Source organism: Vombatus ursinus, unplaced genomic scaffold (genome assembly GCF_900497805.2).
Source record: "Vombatus ursinus unplaced genomic scaffold, bare-nosed wombat genome assembly UNPS02010822.1, whole genome shotgun sequence".
Taxonomy (NCBI): domain Eukaryota; kingdom Metazoa; phylum Chordata; class Mammalia; order Diprotodontia; family Vombatidae; genus Vombatus; species Vombatus ursinus.
Window position 1 is genome coordinate 946,596 of NW_020950600.1, and position 16,751 is coordinate 963,346.

General features: G+C 46.9%; 1 protein-coding gene across 1 annotated transcript in view; it reads left to right on the forward strand.

Moving 5' to 3' along the window:
* Positions 1-12,695, forward strand: part of LOC114038261 (cation channel sperm-associated protein subunit gamma-like) — a 22,709-nt gene extending 10,014 nt beyond the window's left edge. The window contains exons 9-28 of the mRNA XM_027855496.1: positions 1,533-1,592; positions 2,128-2,310; positions 2,518-2,647; positions 3,337-3,448; positions 3,690-3,848; positions 3,964-4,082; positions 4,692-4,905; positions 5,020-5,082; positions 6,443-6,620; positions 6,767-6,885; positions 7,446-7,526; positions 7,728-7,784; positions 8,350-8,506; positions 8,629-8,692; positions 9,080-9,175; positions 10,320-10,406; positions 10,668-10,760; positions 10,882-10,981; positions 11,486-11,606; positions 11,838-12,695. Of these exons, the coding sequence (XP_027711297.1) occupies positions 1,533-1,592; positions 2,128-2,310; positions 2,518-2,647; positions 3,337-3,448; positions 3,690-3,848; positions 3,964-4,082; positions 4,692-4,905; positions 5,020-5,082; positions 6,443-6,620; positions 6,767-6,885; positions 7,446-7,526; positions 7,728-7,784; positions 8,350-8,506; positions 8,629-8,692; positions 9,080-9,175; positions 10,320-10,406; positions 10,668-10,760; positions 10,882-10,981; positions 11,486-11,606; positions 11,838-11,947 (2,303 nt within the window). The 3' untranslated portion in view covers positions 11,948-12,695. The remainder of the gene's footprint in view (positions 1-1,532; positions 1,593-2,127; positions 2,311-2,517; positions 2,648-3,336; positions 3,449-3,689; positions 3,849-3,963; positions 4,083-4,691; positions 4,906-5,019; positions 5,083-6,442; positions 6,621-6,766; positions 6,886-7,445; positions 7,527-7,727; positions 7,785-8,349; positions 8,507-8,628; positions 8,693-9,079; positions 9,176-10,319; positions 10,407-10,667; positions 10,761-10,881; positions 10,982-11,485; positions 11,607-11,837) is intronic.
* Positions 12,696-16,751: the final 4,056 nt, after the last annotated feature.

Consider the following 16,751-nt stretch of genomic DNA (forward strand, 5'->3'; position numbering starts at 1 on the left):
AGGAGGCCCAGTGGATAGAGAACTGGCCCTGGATTCAGGAGGACCTGAGTTCAAATTCAGCCTCAGACACATAACACTTACTAGCTATGTGACCCTGGGCAAAACCCCAATGCCTAGCCAAAAAACAAAAACAAAAACAAAATAAAATAAATTTCCTGAAGACAACCCCTGACTTAAAGGGAAAAAGTAGTTCTGGAGGGGGCTTTTGGAGAGAAGAGAAGGTTTGAAATAGGTGCTGTGAGGAGTTGGACAGAGAACAAATCAAGGAATAATGAAAGTATTTCCATGAAGCATTGAAGACCTCTTTTAGATTAAATGACAGAAGTTGGTAGAGGACCCAATCTGTACAGCAGTGAAACTTATACTAGTGTTGTCCAGTGGTGTGTTCAGGGTTGAGGTGGATAGTGAGTAACAGGGGTTGTTATTTCAGTGGTGTTAGTCCCTAGATGACCCCATTTGAGGCTTTCTTGGCAAAGATACTGGAGTAGTTTGCCATTTCCTTCTCCAGCTTATTTTACAGATGAGGAAACTGAGGCAAACAGGGTGAAGTTATTTACCTAGGGACACACAGCTAGTGGCTGAGTTCAGATATGAACTTAGAAAGATGACAGCTAGAGAAAAGAGTTAATTTCCCTGCCCAAGAAAGTTAGCAAAGTGTGAAGGGAGAGTGTGAACCCCAAGAATGAGAGGGAAGGAGTTGAGAGTAGCTTGCCATAGGATGGAGAAGAGAGCTTTTGACTGAGGCATCCTCCTTTCCTCAAGGGTCCTACAACAAAGGGCAGTTTGTTCAGGGAAGAAGGAGTTGAGCCAACAGGGAAAAGGTGGTGGTTATAGCAGTCCATGGCTCAAACAAGGCCTTGACAGCCAGGGATCTGGTGTCTGTGTGCTGGATGCTTCTGGAGAGTGGATCAATGCTGCAGTTGTTTGCAATCATACTCTATATTTATTCTGCGCCTTACCTCCATATCATAAGGGGACAGTAGGTGGATGGAGGTGGACCTGGAGTCACAAAGATCTGAGTTTCAATCTGGCCTCTGAGACTTACTAGCTGTGTGAGCCTGGGCAAGGCACTTAACCCTGTCTGCCTCAGTTTCCTCATCTGTAAAATGAACTGGAGAAGCAAATGGCAAACTACTCTGGTGTCCTTGCCAAGAAAACCCCAAATGGGATCAGGAAGAGTCAGACACCAGTGAAATGACTGAACAACATACACATATGTGGGCATGTGATTTTTCCCTCAGTAGAATATAAGCTCCTTGAGGTCAGGGATTGCTCCATTTGTCTTCATATCACTAGCACCTAGCACAGAGCCTGACAAATTTTCAGTGCTTAATAAATGCTTGTAGATTGACTCGGAGAAGTCCTCCTGTTCCTCTATGCCCTACCTCATTTTGGGTTTGGTGTGCTTGTGGATTCCCTCTCTCTGGGATTAGAGGCTGCCCATCCTGGACCACTCTTAAGGCCTGGGAGTGAGAGGGAAGCTGCTCTGCCTTAGCCCTAGGGCTGACCTCATGCCCTTCTTCCTCCTCCAGATGCCACAGTGACTTTTAAGCAGTTGCCTCTCTTGAGCTCCATATGTGCTACATTTCAAGGTTTGGTGTTTGATTGGGACAGCCTAGATCAGGAAGCTACCCATCCCACCCATCTCCCCAGATGGGCTTGGAGGAGGAGGAGGAGGAGTCCTACCCAGGGGTGGTATTGAAGCCTAGGGCTAGCAAGGCAATGTGGAGTAGTGGAAAGAGAGTACTGGATTTGGTCAGTCCTGTATATACCACTGACCAGCTTTGTGACCTTGAGAAAGGCACATATCCCCTCCTTGGGCTTCAGTTCCCTCATCTGTAAAAGAAGGATGTTGGACTCAGTGACTTCTAAGGTCCTTTCCAGTTTCTGAACCTCAGGGTGTTTAGGGGTCTGGGAAGGCCATCACACCTGGGAAGGTCCTCAGCTCTCTGGAGTGCTTGCAGCCTAGGGAGGGATAGTCAGCAGAGGCTACTTGGGACCCCAGGGCAGGCCCTGAAGCCCTGGGGAAGCTGTCAGTGCACAAAGGGGTTCTGGGTCTTTCCCTGGAGGTGCCAATGGCCTCTAGTGGATAGCATCAGGCAGATAACCTTGGCTACCTCCCTGCAGACCCAAAGTGCAGTCTTCACTGGGTGATATACGACACACATGATAACATTTTCTTCCTTCTCGTGGAGCTGGGCAAAGAGGGCCACACAACATTCAATATTGTGGAGTATGTGCTAGTGTCTAATGACTATCATCACGATTCGGTCCAGTTGCTCTATAAAATTCCCCGTTTCATCCCCTTGGGTAAGTGGAGGGACCTGAGAGCCCGAGGGGGGATCAAAAGACTAGAAACCTGGGGAAATCTGGGGAGGGAAAGAGACAGTTGGTTTGGGCTGGAAGGTCAGAGGCTGGAGTGCTGGAGGCTAGAGAGTGAGTGGGGTTGAGACGTTGGTGAGGGGAGTGGGATGTTTGCTGAGGAATTCACTACAGCAGCGCTGGATTCCTGAGCAGGTGAGACAGCGAGTTTTGTGATGCTGCTGGGCATGGAGGAGTACACAGATTCCCTGCTGGTCCCCAAGGGTCTCCACTACAACCCTTTCTCCAACCTGCTATACATTTGGGGCAATGTTATTCTGCAGAGGTGAGGGCAAAGGGGAAACTAGGTGGGGGCAGGGCATCCAGGCCACTAGCTATGTGCACAACCGGGACAACCTGAGCTTTGGGGGACCAGAAGCCTCTCCCTCTACCCTCATGCCCCCTTTGGGAATTGGCTACAGCCCTCCTTTCACTCATAGTGTCCTAAGTCATCTAAGTGACTAGACATTGAGATGGTAGAAGTAGATGGACTGGTGGGCCTGCAGTAAGGAAGACCTGAGTTCCAATCCAGCCTTAAACACTTAATAGCTATGAGACCCTCAGCAAGTCCCTCAGCCTCAGTTTCCTCATTTGTAAGATGGGAACAATAGTGGCACCTGCCTCCTGGGATGGTTGTGAGGATATAAAATGAGGTGATATCTCTAAGTGTTTGTAAGTGTAATACTAAGTCCAGATGTTGGCCACAAGTGCCCTGAGACTGTGGGCTAGAGCAAAAGGAGCCCCGAGTTCAAGTTCTGGCCTCTGACTCATTATATGATTCCAACCCTATATTTCTCCATCTGTCCAGTAGGGACATTGGATCCTGGATTCCTTGAATCTTTAGCCTGGGGAGCTGGAGATGTAAAGGGCAGGGAGAGGGTTGCACGGGGGCAAGTAGAGAGAGGCTGAACCATTTGGGCTCCTCTCCTCAGATATACTTGACCAAGCCTGGGTTCCACTCTCCTTCCCCCACAGCTACGACAATAAGAATTACATTTACCTGGATGATTTCCCCAAGGACTCCTCAGTAAAGTACATGGCCAGCTCCTACAAAGGTGAAGCGATCTTTGTCACTGAGAACGAGGAGGTGAGGAACAAGAGGTTGGCCTGACCACTCCATGGATTCTGCCTCCCTATTCTCTGTCCCCTCCTAAACTCAAGGCCCCACCCTGGGGGCTCCTCTTGCCTTGCATTGCCCTGAATGCTCCTACTCCCCTCACCCTGGACACCCTCCTTCCCAGCCCCCCAGGGAATCCCACCTGGGCCCTCAAGCTCCTGTTCTTTCTCACTTTCTCCCTCCTTGTCCTTTCTGGGCTCTTGGCCCCCAGATCTGGTTCATTGTTGAAGGCAGCTTCAAGGTGCATCGTCTGTACCCATCAGATGGCTGGCAGACGCTTTTCACCCTTTCCCAGATGCAGGCCTCAAGCCTATATTCAACCAATGAGACCTCAGTCAGCATCTTCTATGACAGGATGGGTCCACAGCAGGTGAGCTTTAAAGAAAGTGCAGACTTTCCAAGCTGGCCTAGCCATCCAGGAAGAATCCATCCACACAGGACTGAAATGACCCTCCCTCTCCTCCTTTTAAACTGTTCCTCCACAGCTAGTCTATCTGGTTAACAAGAAAGGGGAAGGGAAGCTGGTGAAAAGGCCACTGCCAGTGAATCAAATCTTGGTGTATCAGCTGCTGGGTCTGACTACCCATAGCATCAGTACTGAACTGTGAGTGAAGCTGAACCCAACTGCCCATCAGGAATGACAGAGTGGTTGGGGGGTTAAAGGAGAGGTTGGTAGAACTCAGTATCCCTGAGGGCCCCTCCCCTGCAAAGCCACCTTGAGGAGCCCTTGAATTTATAGCCGAGGTGATGTCTTCTCCATAAAGACTTCTGAGACTCCACTAGGTGAAAGTACTCTTTCCCATCCCCATTTCTTCTCATGCTTTGCCTAGACCTTCCTTCACAATGATCTCCTTATTTTGTTTCATAGTTATTTTTTCACTGGACCTTTCATCCCTTGTTCTTATGCTATAAGCTCTTTGGGAATAGGGTCTGTGTTATATCACCACTTTTATTTTTACCAAGTATTTGCTGAATAAATATATGAAGGGATTAATGGATAGATGGTTAATATGAAGCTGGATGGATGAATAGATGGATGGAAAGATAAATGGATAGGTAAATCAATGGATAGACATTTAACATTCAGATATATGGACAGAATGGTTAGATAAATGGGTGAACAGTTAAATGGATGGATGATAGATGACATGTGGATGGAAGGAGCTTGGGGCAGGGTTCCTATCCAATCTCCTTCCCTCCCTGTCCTTCCTAGGCCTCTAGAGACCCTCTCCTACAATAACCCCTGCCCTTTTGAGCTGATGCAGCTGAAGGACCTGCCGAATCCACAACGATACACACGGGTGGAGCGCTATCGCGCAATGCCACCTTTTGTGAGCTCTGACGCTGGCTTCCACACCAAAGTCTCTTTGGCCATCTACCAGGGCCTTGTCTACCACCTGCTCTGGCTGCATGCCAAGTATAATAAGGTATGTGTGGGTCTATCCAGGAGGGGTAGTCCAAAGGAGTGGGGAGGATCATTGGAGAACTCAAGGAGTTTCCTTCCCCAGCACCTGCCTGTACCTTTTCTGTTGCCTTTCTAGGCCTATGCTGATCCTGTCCATGACCCCACCTGGCGTTGGTGGAAAGATAAGAAGAAAGATAAGGTGAAAGGGATGGGCAGGAGTAGTTCCCCAGCCTCATTTCTCCTACTCTGGCCTTTCTTCTGCAGGGGCATAGGAGGGGAGTCATGGGAATGTATAGGCAGGGATTGTGGGATTAGGGCCAGGGAGTTCCCAGCAGTATGTTACAGGAGAGCTGGTTATTAAATTTTCAGGATGAGCATTTATACCTTGGAAATCAGCAAGCACTACAACTGGAGATCCAGTTGTTAAACCATCTACCAGCATACCACTGGCCCTGGGGCTCTGGGACCTGGGAGCAGTAACACCATAGCCTAGAGGGACAACTAACTCATTGCATGACAGATCTGAAATGCATAGTCATTAATGCTTTGATGCTGGTGTGGCACCAGAAGGTCTTTAGGGGAGTGCCCAAGGATCTGTGCTTGGCTCTGTGCTAGTTAATATTTGTATCAATCATTTGGATCATGGCAAAATATGCTCATTAAATCTGAAGGTGACAGAAAGGAGAGATAGCTTACACAGTGGATGACAGAGTTTAGAACTAAAAGGATCTGGGACAGCAAGAGCACAGGGCTGAATCTAATATGATCAAATTCAGGAAAGAATAAATGTAAAGTCTGAACACTTGGGTTCAAAAAATCAGTACTCCAAGGACAAGCTGGGGAAGGTGTGACTACCCATAGGAAAAAAAGTCTTAGAGCCTTAGTGGATTGCTAGCTCAATATGAATTTTATCTTTTGATGTGACAGCCAAGAATGCCAATGTCATCTTTGCTCCATTAAGAGAGAAGTAGGGAGGTGATAGGGAGTCTGCTTATACTTGGCACTGGTAAGATTGCACCTGGACAGTTGTGTTTGGTTCTGGATGCCACATTTCGATAAAGCCACTGACAAACTAACATAGTCTAGAGGAGGGCATGAAGGATGATGAGGGCACTGGAGGCTATGCTGTGGGAGAATCTGTCCAAGGAACTGGCCATGCTTAGCCTGGACAAGAGAGGAATTAGCTGGAGACAGAACAGCGGGATATCATGTTGAGATGGCCGTTGTGTAAAAAGAGGGATTCAACTTATTCTCCTTTGCCCCACAGAGCAAAACTGGGAATAGTTGGGAGGAAAAGGGAGGAGAGGTAGGGAAGATGAGGAGAGGCAGATTTAGAGAAAACTCTCTAACAATCAGGGCTTTCCATTAGAAGAGCTGAGAAAAGCTGAATGAGGTTGAGCTGGGGCAGTAGAGAGAGGAGATACCTTGGAGGGGGATTCCTCTTGGGTCTGTGAGTTCCTTTCCAGCTCTTGAGATTCTGGGATGCTTGGAGCTATGGGGGCTGATGGGATCTTCAGGAGGTACCCAGAGCCTAACCAATCCCTCCCTGGTCTTGGCAGGATTTCTTTTTCTATAAAGCCAGTAACTTTGAGAGTATGTATGGCGTGCACATTGAAATGGATGACTATTCAAAGCTTTATAAATTGAAAGCCAATAATCGCCTGCCAGGAATCATCTATCTCGACAAGGGGGCCATCTACAGCTTCTCCATTTACCTTGTCTCTCCAAAAGTTTCCTGTAAAAGCGAACGGGCCAATGGGGACCCCAGGGGCTGGTGGAATGGAAATGGTTTGGGGGAAGATGATGGATCAGCCAGGCAGGTGGCTGGGAGGAGGGTCTCTGAGCTGCTGGCCCACCCTTGCCTCCCTCCTCCCCTCTTGCAGACACCGTCAGGAACAAAAAGAGGCATTTGCGTCTGGCTGTGATAATGGCTGATCCCATGTGTGTGTCAGCAACAGTGAAGGAGCAGGCTTTAGTGAACCGAAATGCCATGCTCTTCCAGGTGAGATGGGCAAGCCATGCGCACTTGCATGTGTATGTTGCTGTGTGTCTGTGTGTGTCTTCTAACTGCAGTCCAATTCACCTGGATTCTTGGCCAAGGAGGAATTAACATCCTAGGCACCAGATGAAGAAACTGTGGTTGAGAAAGACCAAAGAAATGGTCTAGGTTCCAGATCAGGGGAGGTGTTGGTTCCAAGCCCCAAGGATCTTTAGCCACCAGAGTGTTTCAACTCACCATTCAATACCATAAGCACTGATTAAGTGCCTTTATATACCAGACACTGTACTATGCTCTGAGATACAAAGTCAAACAACAACATATTTGTTTTTCTTCCGTAATGGAGTTTACAATCTATGCAGGATAGGTAGACACATACAAAGGCGCACAATCACACTCACAGAATGGTTGTGACTGAATAACATAGCCAGGATGGACCTTGGGGCCTCTGAACAGGGTCAGACCTCTCCTCTATTTCCCTCTCCCAGAGACGATTGAGGGGGAGATAGAGAGGAGCTCTCCAGGACCCCAAGCCCTTAGCACCTTCCCTTTAACCTGACCAGGTGTCTATCAAGGACAAAAGCCAATGCTTCAATCAAAGTATCAGTGGACGTAACCTGAGGAAAACAGCCTTACACATCAAGGTGGGAGACAGAGGGGAACAGAGGGAAGGGATCACCCCTCTGTCTTCTGGGTGGGAAGTTGGCTCACAAATGACAGGGTTAGAAGAGGGAGGTCGTTAGTCGACAACAAGGAGCAAAAGACCCCTTGGGCCTGGGATGACAGTAAAAGAAATGGGGAGTAGGAGAAGGTGGCTGCCCAGCACTGAGCAGTCTTCTCTACAGGTGGTTGGCTCAGTTGGGAAGTGCTTTATTAGAACCCGATATGGACATCTGATGCAGGTAACCAAGGAGAGACCACGGGGATCTGACAGATTCTTAGGGGAGGGGGACACTCTCCAGGCTGGGCTCTGGTCTTCCCAAGATGAGGGAAGGTGAAGAGTTCATTCTCCTGCTCACTGAAAACTGACCCACCCCCACCACTTCCAAGTCCCTCCTCTCATGTGGGAATGGCAAAAGGGATGCAGTGGTCCTCCTCCTTGGTGGTTTCAAGTCCTTTTTCATCCTTCAGACAAAATGTTCTCTAGACTTCAGATCCTAGAGAATGAGGAGGAAGGAATCTTAGAGGTCCTGGCACATGTCCATTTCCCTCTTTCTCCTTCAGCTCTGCATATTAGTGGGCAGAGCCTAGCTAGATTCTGCTCAAACCAGGAGGGTTTGCTCCCAGCCAAGAGGGTACTCTGTGGGTTCCCTGGGAGAAAGAGCAGGGCGTGTTCCTGCTTCCTCATGACTTGGCCAAGAGAGGACAGTAGGGGATTGGGAGCAATGGTTGAATTTGGTGTTTCTCTCTTACCCTCAACTCTTCCCTCTTCCTCTCTCTCTTCCCTCCCCCTACTTCCTTGGACAGGGCACTGACATGATTCAAATTTCCATTGGCTGTCCCCCTGGCAAGCGGTTGGCCTTTGACTTCACCATGACTGTTGATCAGAACAAGAAGATCAATAAAAGATACTTCGACTGTGTGCACAAAGAGGATGAAATGCCTTGCTTCTTATTCAGTGATCGTGAGAGAGGGGCCCCTGCCCAGCCACCCAGCACATGACCATCCCCCAGCCCAGTACCACCCCTCTGCCTGACCAAGGCTCCACCCTCTTCCCCAGTTCAGCCTTGTCTCTTCCTCCCACAGCTTTCTTCCCCTTCTTCCTGATCCAAGACATGGTGACTGGTGAGTCAGGAAGCTTCAATGGCAGGTGAGCCCCCTACCTTCCCTGCTCTGGCTGCCTTTTGGGGAAGTCTGGAGAAAAAAATACAAATAAACACAGGGATTCCTGGGGACTTCTGAAGTATTGGAGAGATGCCACTGGTGAGCTACAACCCCTGCCCAAGGAAGTGCTGACAGGCTAAGCCTTTCCTTAAAACCCCCGAGATCATCCCCTCCTAGGGATCTGCCTTTTGACTCACTGTGTGTGCGTGTGTGTGTGTGTATGTGTGTGTGTGTGTGTGTGTGTGTGTGTGTTGTGAGGGCTGGGTGAGGACAACAGTACCCCTCCCTTTTCCAAGGTGGGGAAGAGTTGGGGGAGGGGAACTGCCTACCTGGCTGGACCCTTGTTGTCCAAGTTCCTGTGCCTCTGCTGCAGCTATGTCCTCAAGGTGATTGGAGGAGGGGCTTCCAAGTACAACATTGTGGATTACTCAGAGGCTGACATCTACCGCTACAACAGTCCTAAAGATGAGTAAGTACTGACGCCAAGCCCGGTGGGCTCCGTGAGTCCCTCCTCCATATCCGCCTTCCTCGTCCACTCTCTTCCTAGCCTCCTTTTACTTGTAAGACTTGGGGCCAAGACAGGCAGACACAGTCATTTCAGTCGTGTCTGACCCTTCCTGACCCAACTGGGGTTTTCTTGGCAGAGATACTGGAGTGGTTTGCCATTTCCTTCTCCAGTTTACTTTACAGATGAGAAAACTGAGGTAAACAGGGTTAAGTGACTTGCCCAGGGTCACACAGCTAGTGAATGTCTGAGGTCTGATTTGAACCCAGGTCTTCCTGATTCCAGGCCTGGCAATTTAGCCACTGTGCCACCTAGCTGCCCTAAGATAAACTTACACCCCTACATATACTGGCATGGGTGCCCCCAGATACTAATTACAGGATCTGATCTCTGATTTGAAGGGATCAGTTTAGCCAACTAGTCTGATCCATAGACCTGACCAACGACCCCTCTATGACCTCCTTAACAAGTGGTCCTCTAGCCTTTGCTTGAAGACCTCCAAAAGAGGGAGCTCACCACCTCTAGAAGCAGCCTGCTTCCATTTGGAACCCCTTTCCTGGTCAAGAGGTTTTCCTGCCTTTGGGCTAAAACCCAATGCCTCCTTTCCTCATGTACAAGATCACAGAAGAACAGATTCTGAGCTGAAAGGGTCCTTAAAGGTCCAACCCCCTCATTTTACAGATGAGGACTGTGAGGTCTAGAAAGGTTAAGTAATTTCTCCAAGCTCATATATCTGTGTCAGAGCTGGGATTCAGAGTCAGGTCCTCTGACGGGCCAAACAGAAACCATCTAATCCCTTCTCTCCACATGATAACCCTACAATTACTTGAAGACAGCCCACATGACCCTTCTGGGTCTTACCTTCTCCAGGCTAAGCACAAGTAAAATCTAAGATTTAGAGCTGAAGGTCAGAGGCCACATATGCTGGGCTCAGTAAGCTTTTGTTAATAGCAAGTGTGCCTACTATGAGCTGAGACATGGCCTCAGGCACACCTGTGTAGAAATGTGTGCATGCACACACAAGCATTCCATGGAGGATCTAAGTTCACCAGATGGCTGGTTTAGGAGGCCCCAGTCAGAACTAGAACATGGCCTCTCCTCTCTCTAGTACCAACAGCCTCATCTGGATTGTCAGGGACAACGTGATGGATCACCATTCCTTTAGTATCCTGCAGCATAACAAGACTGGCATTGAGTATGCAAGGCCCTGCTCCCAGATCCCCTCTCTGCCTGCCCAGTATCTGCAGCCTGCTCCCAGCTCTTGGGGAAAGGGAAGGAGCTCTCTGCCTCCCTTTATCTTCAACTTGCTCCCAGCCCTTGAGGAAGGGGGTGGAGCTCCCTGCCTCCCCAATATCTGCAGGATGCTCCTGGCCACCTTTCAGGATGGAAGGCTAGGGTGGAGGTGGAAGGGTGCCTTGAGCCTCCCCAGTCCCCCAGAGCTCCACAATCCCCCTAGGTGGCTGTGCCTGAAGAACTCTCCTTGTTATGACATCGTTCCCCACTCTTTCTATTCTCCTGACTTCTTTTTCAAAATCATGGTGAGCAACAGGTAAGGTCTCATGGCAAAATGAAGGTGGGGTGAGGTAAAGGGAGATGGGAGAGCCTATAGGTTCCCCCTTAGGCCCAGCCCCACCCAAGAACAAACCCCACTGTCCCTCTGTCCTGGCCAGGGATGTGGACACAAGCTCCTACTGTGATTATCAGCTCACCTTCCTCCTCCATGTCCATGGCCTTCCACTCAGCCCTCGAAGGGCCCTCTTCTTCCTGTGGGTGAGCCTCTCTTTTTCCTGGCCCTCCCCCACCAACCGTAACTGCATTCCTGGTCTTCCCCAATCTGGTGTGGTGGGACCAGCTCTGGCCCTAGAGTTAGAGGATCTGAATTGGATTCTTGACTCTGCCAGGTAGCTGCAGGCCCTTGAACAATTTATCTGACCTCTTCTGGCCTCAGTTTCCACATCTGTAAAATTAAGTGATTGAATTAGATGTCTTATGAGGTTCCTTTCAGCTCTTATCTATACCCCATGGACAAGCTTTTCCATCCCCGTTCCCCACCCCCACCCCAGCCCTAAATGACTGATTCCTTCACTCCCTTCATTTTGTGGAGCTCCTCCCCTTTCCCTCCCCTACATCACCTCTTTCCTCAAGCACTTAGAGGTCCCGCCTTATGCCCAGCCTTTCATCCAATTTCCTTTGTAGTTCTCAGAGATTCTTTCCTTCATTACCTGCTCTGCCCCACTGTCCTCAGGCTCCTCCTTACCCTCTTGCCTCCACCAGGTGACCCTGTATGCTTCCTTGAGCATTGTCTTTTTCTACCTCTTCTCCTGCTTCCTCTGGCCACACTTAAAGAGCTGCTGGATACTAATCAAGATGAAGTTCACTGATCTCATCACTGAAGGTGAGGCACTAGTCAGCTGGCTAGGGCACTGAAGGGAGGTCTAGGCCTGGCTAGGAGTAGGGAGCAGGGCCTAGCTAGAAGTGGGGACAAGGTTCAGCGGCAGGGAGCAGGGACTAGCAGGGATTGTGGGCTAGCCAGGGGTAAGGACAGGGGCAGGGGCAGGGGCAGGGGCAGTACCTTCTGAGCTGCAGTAGGAGGCTAACCCATTGGGCCTGCATCTTTTTCTTGCAGAGTCTTTTTATACGTATACAACATCTGCTAGTTCTGTCCCCTCAAGGATCAGCTCCAGGATGAGTTCAGGAGAAAGGATTTCTGCTCGAAAGTCAAGATCTAAGAAATAAATTTGAGGCTATGACAGCCTCCACCTATCCCTTCCAGCTTTTCCTTCTCTTTCTTGGCCTCTACCCTTCCATCCCTATGTCTTCCATCCCTTTCCATCCCTTCTGGCCTATCATCCTCCCTTCCAGTCTCTTGTCAGTCCTCCATGGATACCCCACTCCTCTCTAATCCAACATCTCCTGAGACCATCAAGCCTCTCCCTTTGCCTCCCAAGTTCCCCTGTCATTTTCTGGCATCCTCCTTCCCTTCCAGCCTCCCTCATCCTCTGGATCAGTCAATAAAAAGCCATGTCTAGGGAATGGGTGTAGTTTCTGCACTGTTTGGGCCATGGAGAGAGAAGAGGCCATCTCTTTCCAGGACCAGAGACATTTGGGGGAGGGTAGAGAAGGACACTAGAGCACAAGGACCAGAGAAAAGAGGAGGAGGGAGGACCTCCTTCATTGCTGGCTTAAGCTTGGGAAATGCCAGCTAAACTGATGCTCAATATCTTCTAGAGGAACCTGGAAGAACACCTGACAAGGGGTTGTGGGGGATGGGCACTTTCTACTCCTCTCTTCTTCCTCCCTCTGGTGTCTGTCACACTGATCAAGGATGGAGCTGGAGGAAGGGAGCGACAAGAGACCTCCATAACATAAGAAACAGACCATGAAGGATGGAGGGGGAGAAGATAAAGTGATCCTAGCCCAGTGATGCTGGTGATGAGGATGAGGGCCTGCATTTGGTGACAGCCTAAGAGAATGAGCCATTCCAATCTGGAGAGAATCTAGCTGAGAGAATCAGCAATTCCTTTTGGATAGTTTGAGGTCAGTGCCCCATAGGCATCTCAAATTTAACCTGTCCAAAACAGAATTCATCTTTCCCTCCCAAACCCTCCCTCCCCTTTTCCACATTTACTTATTAATGTGGAAGGCATCATTACCTATCTAATCATCCAAGCTCACTATCTCTAAATCATCTTTGACACTTCACTCTCACCCCACATATCCAACCTGTCTAGAAATCTTGCTTCTACCTTCCCAGCATCTTTCCTATATGTCTTCTGCTCTCAACCCAGCTAGCCACAAGCCCAGGTCAGGCTCTCACCTGGACTATTGCAAGAAATTTCTATTTGGACTCTGCCTGGAGTCTTTAATCCCACCTGTGTTTCTACACAGTTACCAAAGTGATTTTCCACGAATCTGATCATGTCACTCCCTTACTCAATAAGCTCTGATTTCCTTCTTTTCCTTTAAAATCAAACTCCTCTGGCATCTGAAGCCATAAATTGGCTCTAGCCAATTTCTACAGCCTTGTTATACAGACTTCTCTTACTCTCTCTCTCTCTCTCTCTCTCTCTCTTTCTCTCACTCTCTCTCTCTCTCTCCCCCTCTCCAGTCCAGCCAGGCAGAATAGTGACAGGGGTTTCCAACTATCAAGGCAAAATAGCTAATGCCTTCCTGACTGCCTTAATTATAATTTCAGAATTCTAATGTTCAATAAATGGCCAAAGGACATGAATGGGCAATTTTTGATAAAGAAATAAACACTATATGGAGTCATGCAAAAACGCTCTAAATGATTAAAGAAATGCAAACTAAAACAACCTTCAGATACCATCTCACCTATCAGAATGGCTAAAATCATAAAAGGGGAAAATGACAAATGTTGAAAGGGATGTAGAAAAATTGGGACACTAATGCACTATTGGTTGAACTATGAACTGCTCCAACCATTTTGGAAAGCAATCTGGAATTATGCCCAAAGACTTACACAAACTACATATACCCTTTGACCCAATAATACCGCTATTAGATCTGTTTTCCAAGATGACCAGGGGAAAAGGAAAAGAAGTTATATGTTCTAAAATATTTAGAGCAGCTCTCATGGTAGCAAATAACTGGAAATTGAAGAAATACCTGACAATTCAAGCATGGCTGAACAAGTTTTGGTATGTGGTTGACATGCAATATATATGCTATAAGAAATGATGAGCAGGTTGATTTTAGAAAAACATAGAAAGACTTGCATGAAATAATGAAGAATGAAATGAGCAGAACCAAGAGAACAGTGGATATAGCAATAGGTATATTGTTTGAAAAATAATTGTGAGTGACTAAATTATTTTGACTATTATTAATACTCAAACTAACTATAAAGGACCTGTGACAGAAGATGCTTTCCACCTGTAAAGAAAGAACTGATAAATAGAATTAAGTTCAGTATGGTTTTACATGTATATACACATTTGTGTCCAATGGTGGCTTCTTTAATGTGGGGTGAGTAGGGAAGGAGAAAAACAAGTACATGACAGAGATCAAAAGAAAACTCTGAAAGAAGCACAGAAAAGCAGGGTAACTGAAAATGATGTGTGATTACATAGTCTTTCAGAAAAAGCAAACAGTGTGAAATGGGGATTCATGTTTTCATACTGAATACTCTTTTTTGTTGTGCTGTGTACATGGAAATTTTTTTGTCTTTTTATATTTAAATTTAAACATTTTTTTTTAAAAGAATTGTACCAGAAGCAATGGCAGGTAGCAAAGGATGAGTGTAAGAGGGTTCAATGGTTCTGTGAAAATACTGTCAATGGATCTAAATAATTGCAGAAATATTAATTGCTCATGGATATGTTGAACCAACATAATGAAAATAGCAATACCATATAAATTAATTTACTTGTTCAGTGTCATGTCAACCAAATTACCAAAGGTTACTTTATGGAGTGAGAAAGTTGATTCATTGAGGACCCCATCTCTATTCCAAACAGCATTAATCAATTTGATAGGATTTCATAGGAGTAGTGATTATAAGTTCTGTATATCAGGTCCCCGAGCTGTGAGCTGCAGATTGTAAGATCACTTACTTAATCATAGTTGGTTGGGTCTTATCCTTAGTTTTTAAAGAGAACCAAAATGACATCACTTTGCTAGAGTCAAGGTACAGTGCTTCCGACTGTAGCTTATCAGACTAATACAAGCTCCAAATGTCTTACCACAGTTCAGGCTCAAATAGTCCATGTGAACCTTTGGGGCAGATTCTCTAAGTTTTCGTATCTTGCATTTCTCTGGAGCTATTTCAATTGTGCTTTGCTCATAGAGCACAGCACCTTTTCTGATGTGGGCACGCCATGCTGAGAGGTCCTGTGCCAGTGTCTCCCATATCACACAATCAATGCCAAAGTTCTTAAAAGAGACCTTGAGAGTGTCCTTGTATTACTTCTTCTGACCACCATGCAAGTGCTTGCCCTGTGTGAGCATACATTTTGCATTCGAACAACATGGCCAACCCATCAAAATTGCACTCTCTGAAGCAGAGTTTGAATGCTTAGCAGTTTAGGTCAGGAAAGGACCTCACTGTCTGGTATCCTATCCTGCCAGATGATCTTCAGAATCTTCCTAAGACAATTCAAATGGAAGCAATTCAGTTTCCTGGAATGGCATTAGTATACTGTCTGGGTTTCACAGGCATACAACAATGAGGTCAGCACAGTGGCTTTGTAAAACCTCCAGTTTGGTATTCAGTCCAATACCTCTTCTCTCCTATACTTTCCTTTGGAGCCTCCCAAACACTGAACTAGTTCTGGCAATGTGTCTGTCAATCTCATTATCAATGTGTACATCCCTGGCAATACTACCAAGGTAAGTGAACTTATCCACAGCATTCAAAACTTCTCCATTTGCTGTACCCCATGGTTCCACATATGGATGGTGTGGTGCTGGCTGATGAAGCACCTGTGTGTTCTTAGTGTTAATTGTTAGGCCAAAATTAGCACAAGCAGCAGAGAATTGATCCATACTTTGTTGTATCTCAGCTTCAGAGGCTGCCCTGAGTGCACCATCATCTGCATCATGCTCTTTGATCCAACAATACCACCAAAAGACTTATAGCCCAAAGAAAGTAAAATACAGTTCATAATTATAAAAATACTAATAGAAACTTTTTTTGTAGTATCAAAGAACTGGAAACTAAGAGTGTCCCCATCAACTGGGGAATGGCTATACTATTGTGTCACAAGAAATGATGAAGGGGACAGTTTCAGAGAAACCTAGAGAGAGTTATGAACTGATGCAAAATGAAGTGAGCAGAACCAGGAGAACAATTGTAATTGAAAGGGGATTACGGACTGCGAAGTACTTTTACTTTAGGTTCGGATCTTAAGATACAAAGACACTATCATACAAACTTAACAAGTAATTGAGTTTATTTGATAATGCTTAAGGCAATAGAGAAGTAGGAATTAAAATAATGAACATGTGCATACAATCTAGTGAATCAACACAGAACAAAGAAAGGATAGAAATAGACAAAAAAAAAAGAAAGAAGGATAGGTCACCAAACCAGGCGAGCTCTGATCCCTGACAACCGGGGAGACTTCAAAAGAAACGGCATTCAGAATCCTGTTTGGGAAAACCAACAGAAGTGGGCGTCCCCATCTCTGAAACGAAGACCTTCGAAGGTCCCTTTCCCAAGTGGCCCTTTTTATATTTATGTAAATCGAGGGAAAACAACCTTAGAACAAAAAGGGAGCTTGACCAGAGCTCCAGATGCCTATATTTTGTGTATGTGTCCAAGGATAGGCCAGATCCTTGGACACACACATATTTCTAGAGATAAGAGTTGTTCTACCCTAGTAACATAGTTTGTTTATTCTTTGATGTTCCATTCCCTTGGTGGTCCCAGTCACACAAACTAAGTTTAAATTACATCCCTTGTGTCAGGTCAGGAGGCGGTCATGCAAGGGACTGGGGAGGATCTCCTCAGTTTCTCTGACAACAATTTATACAGTAATAACAAAATTGCAAAGACAACTTTGAAAGGCTTAAGAAC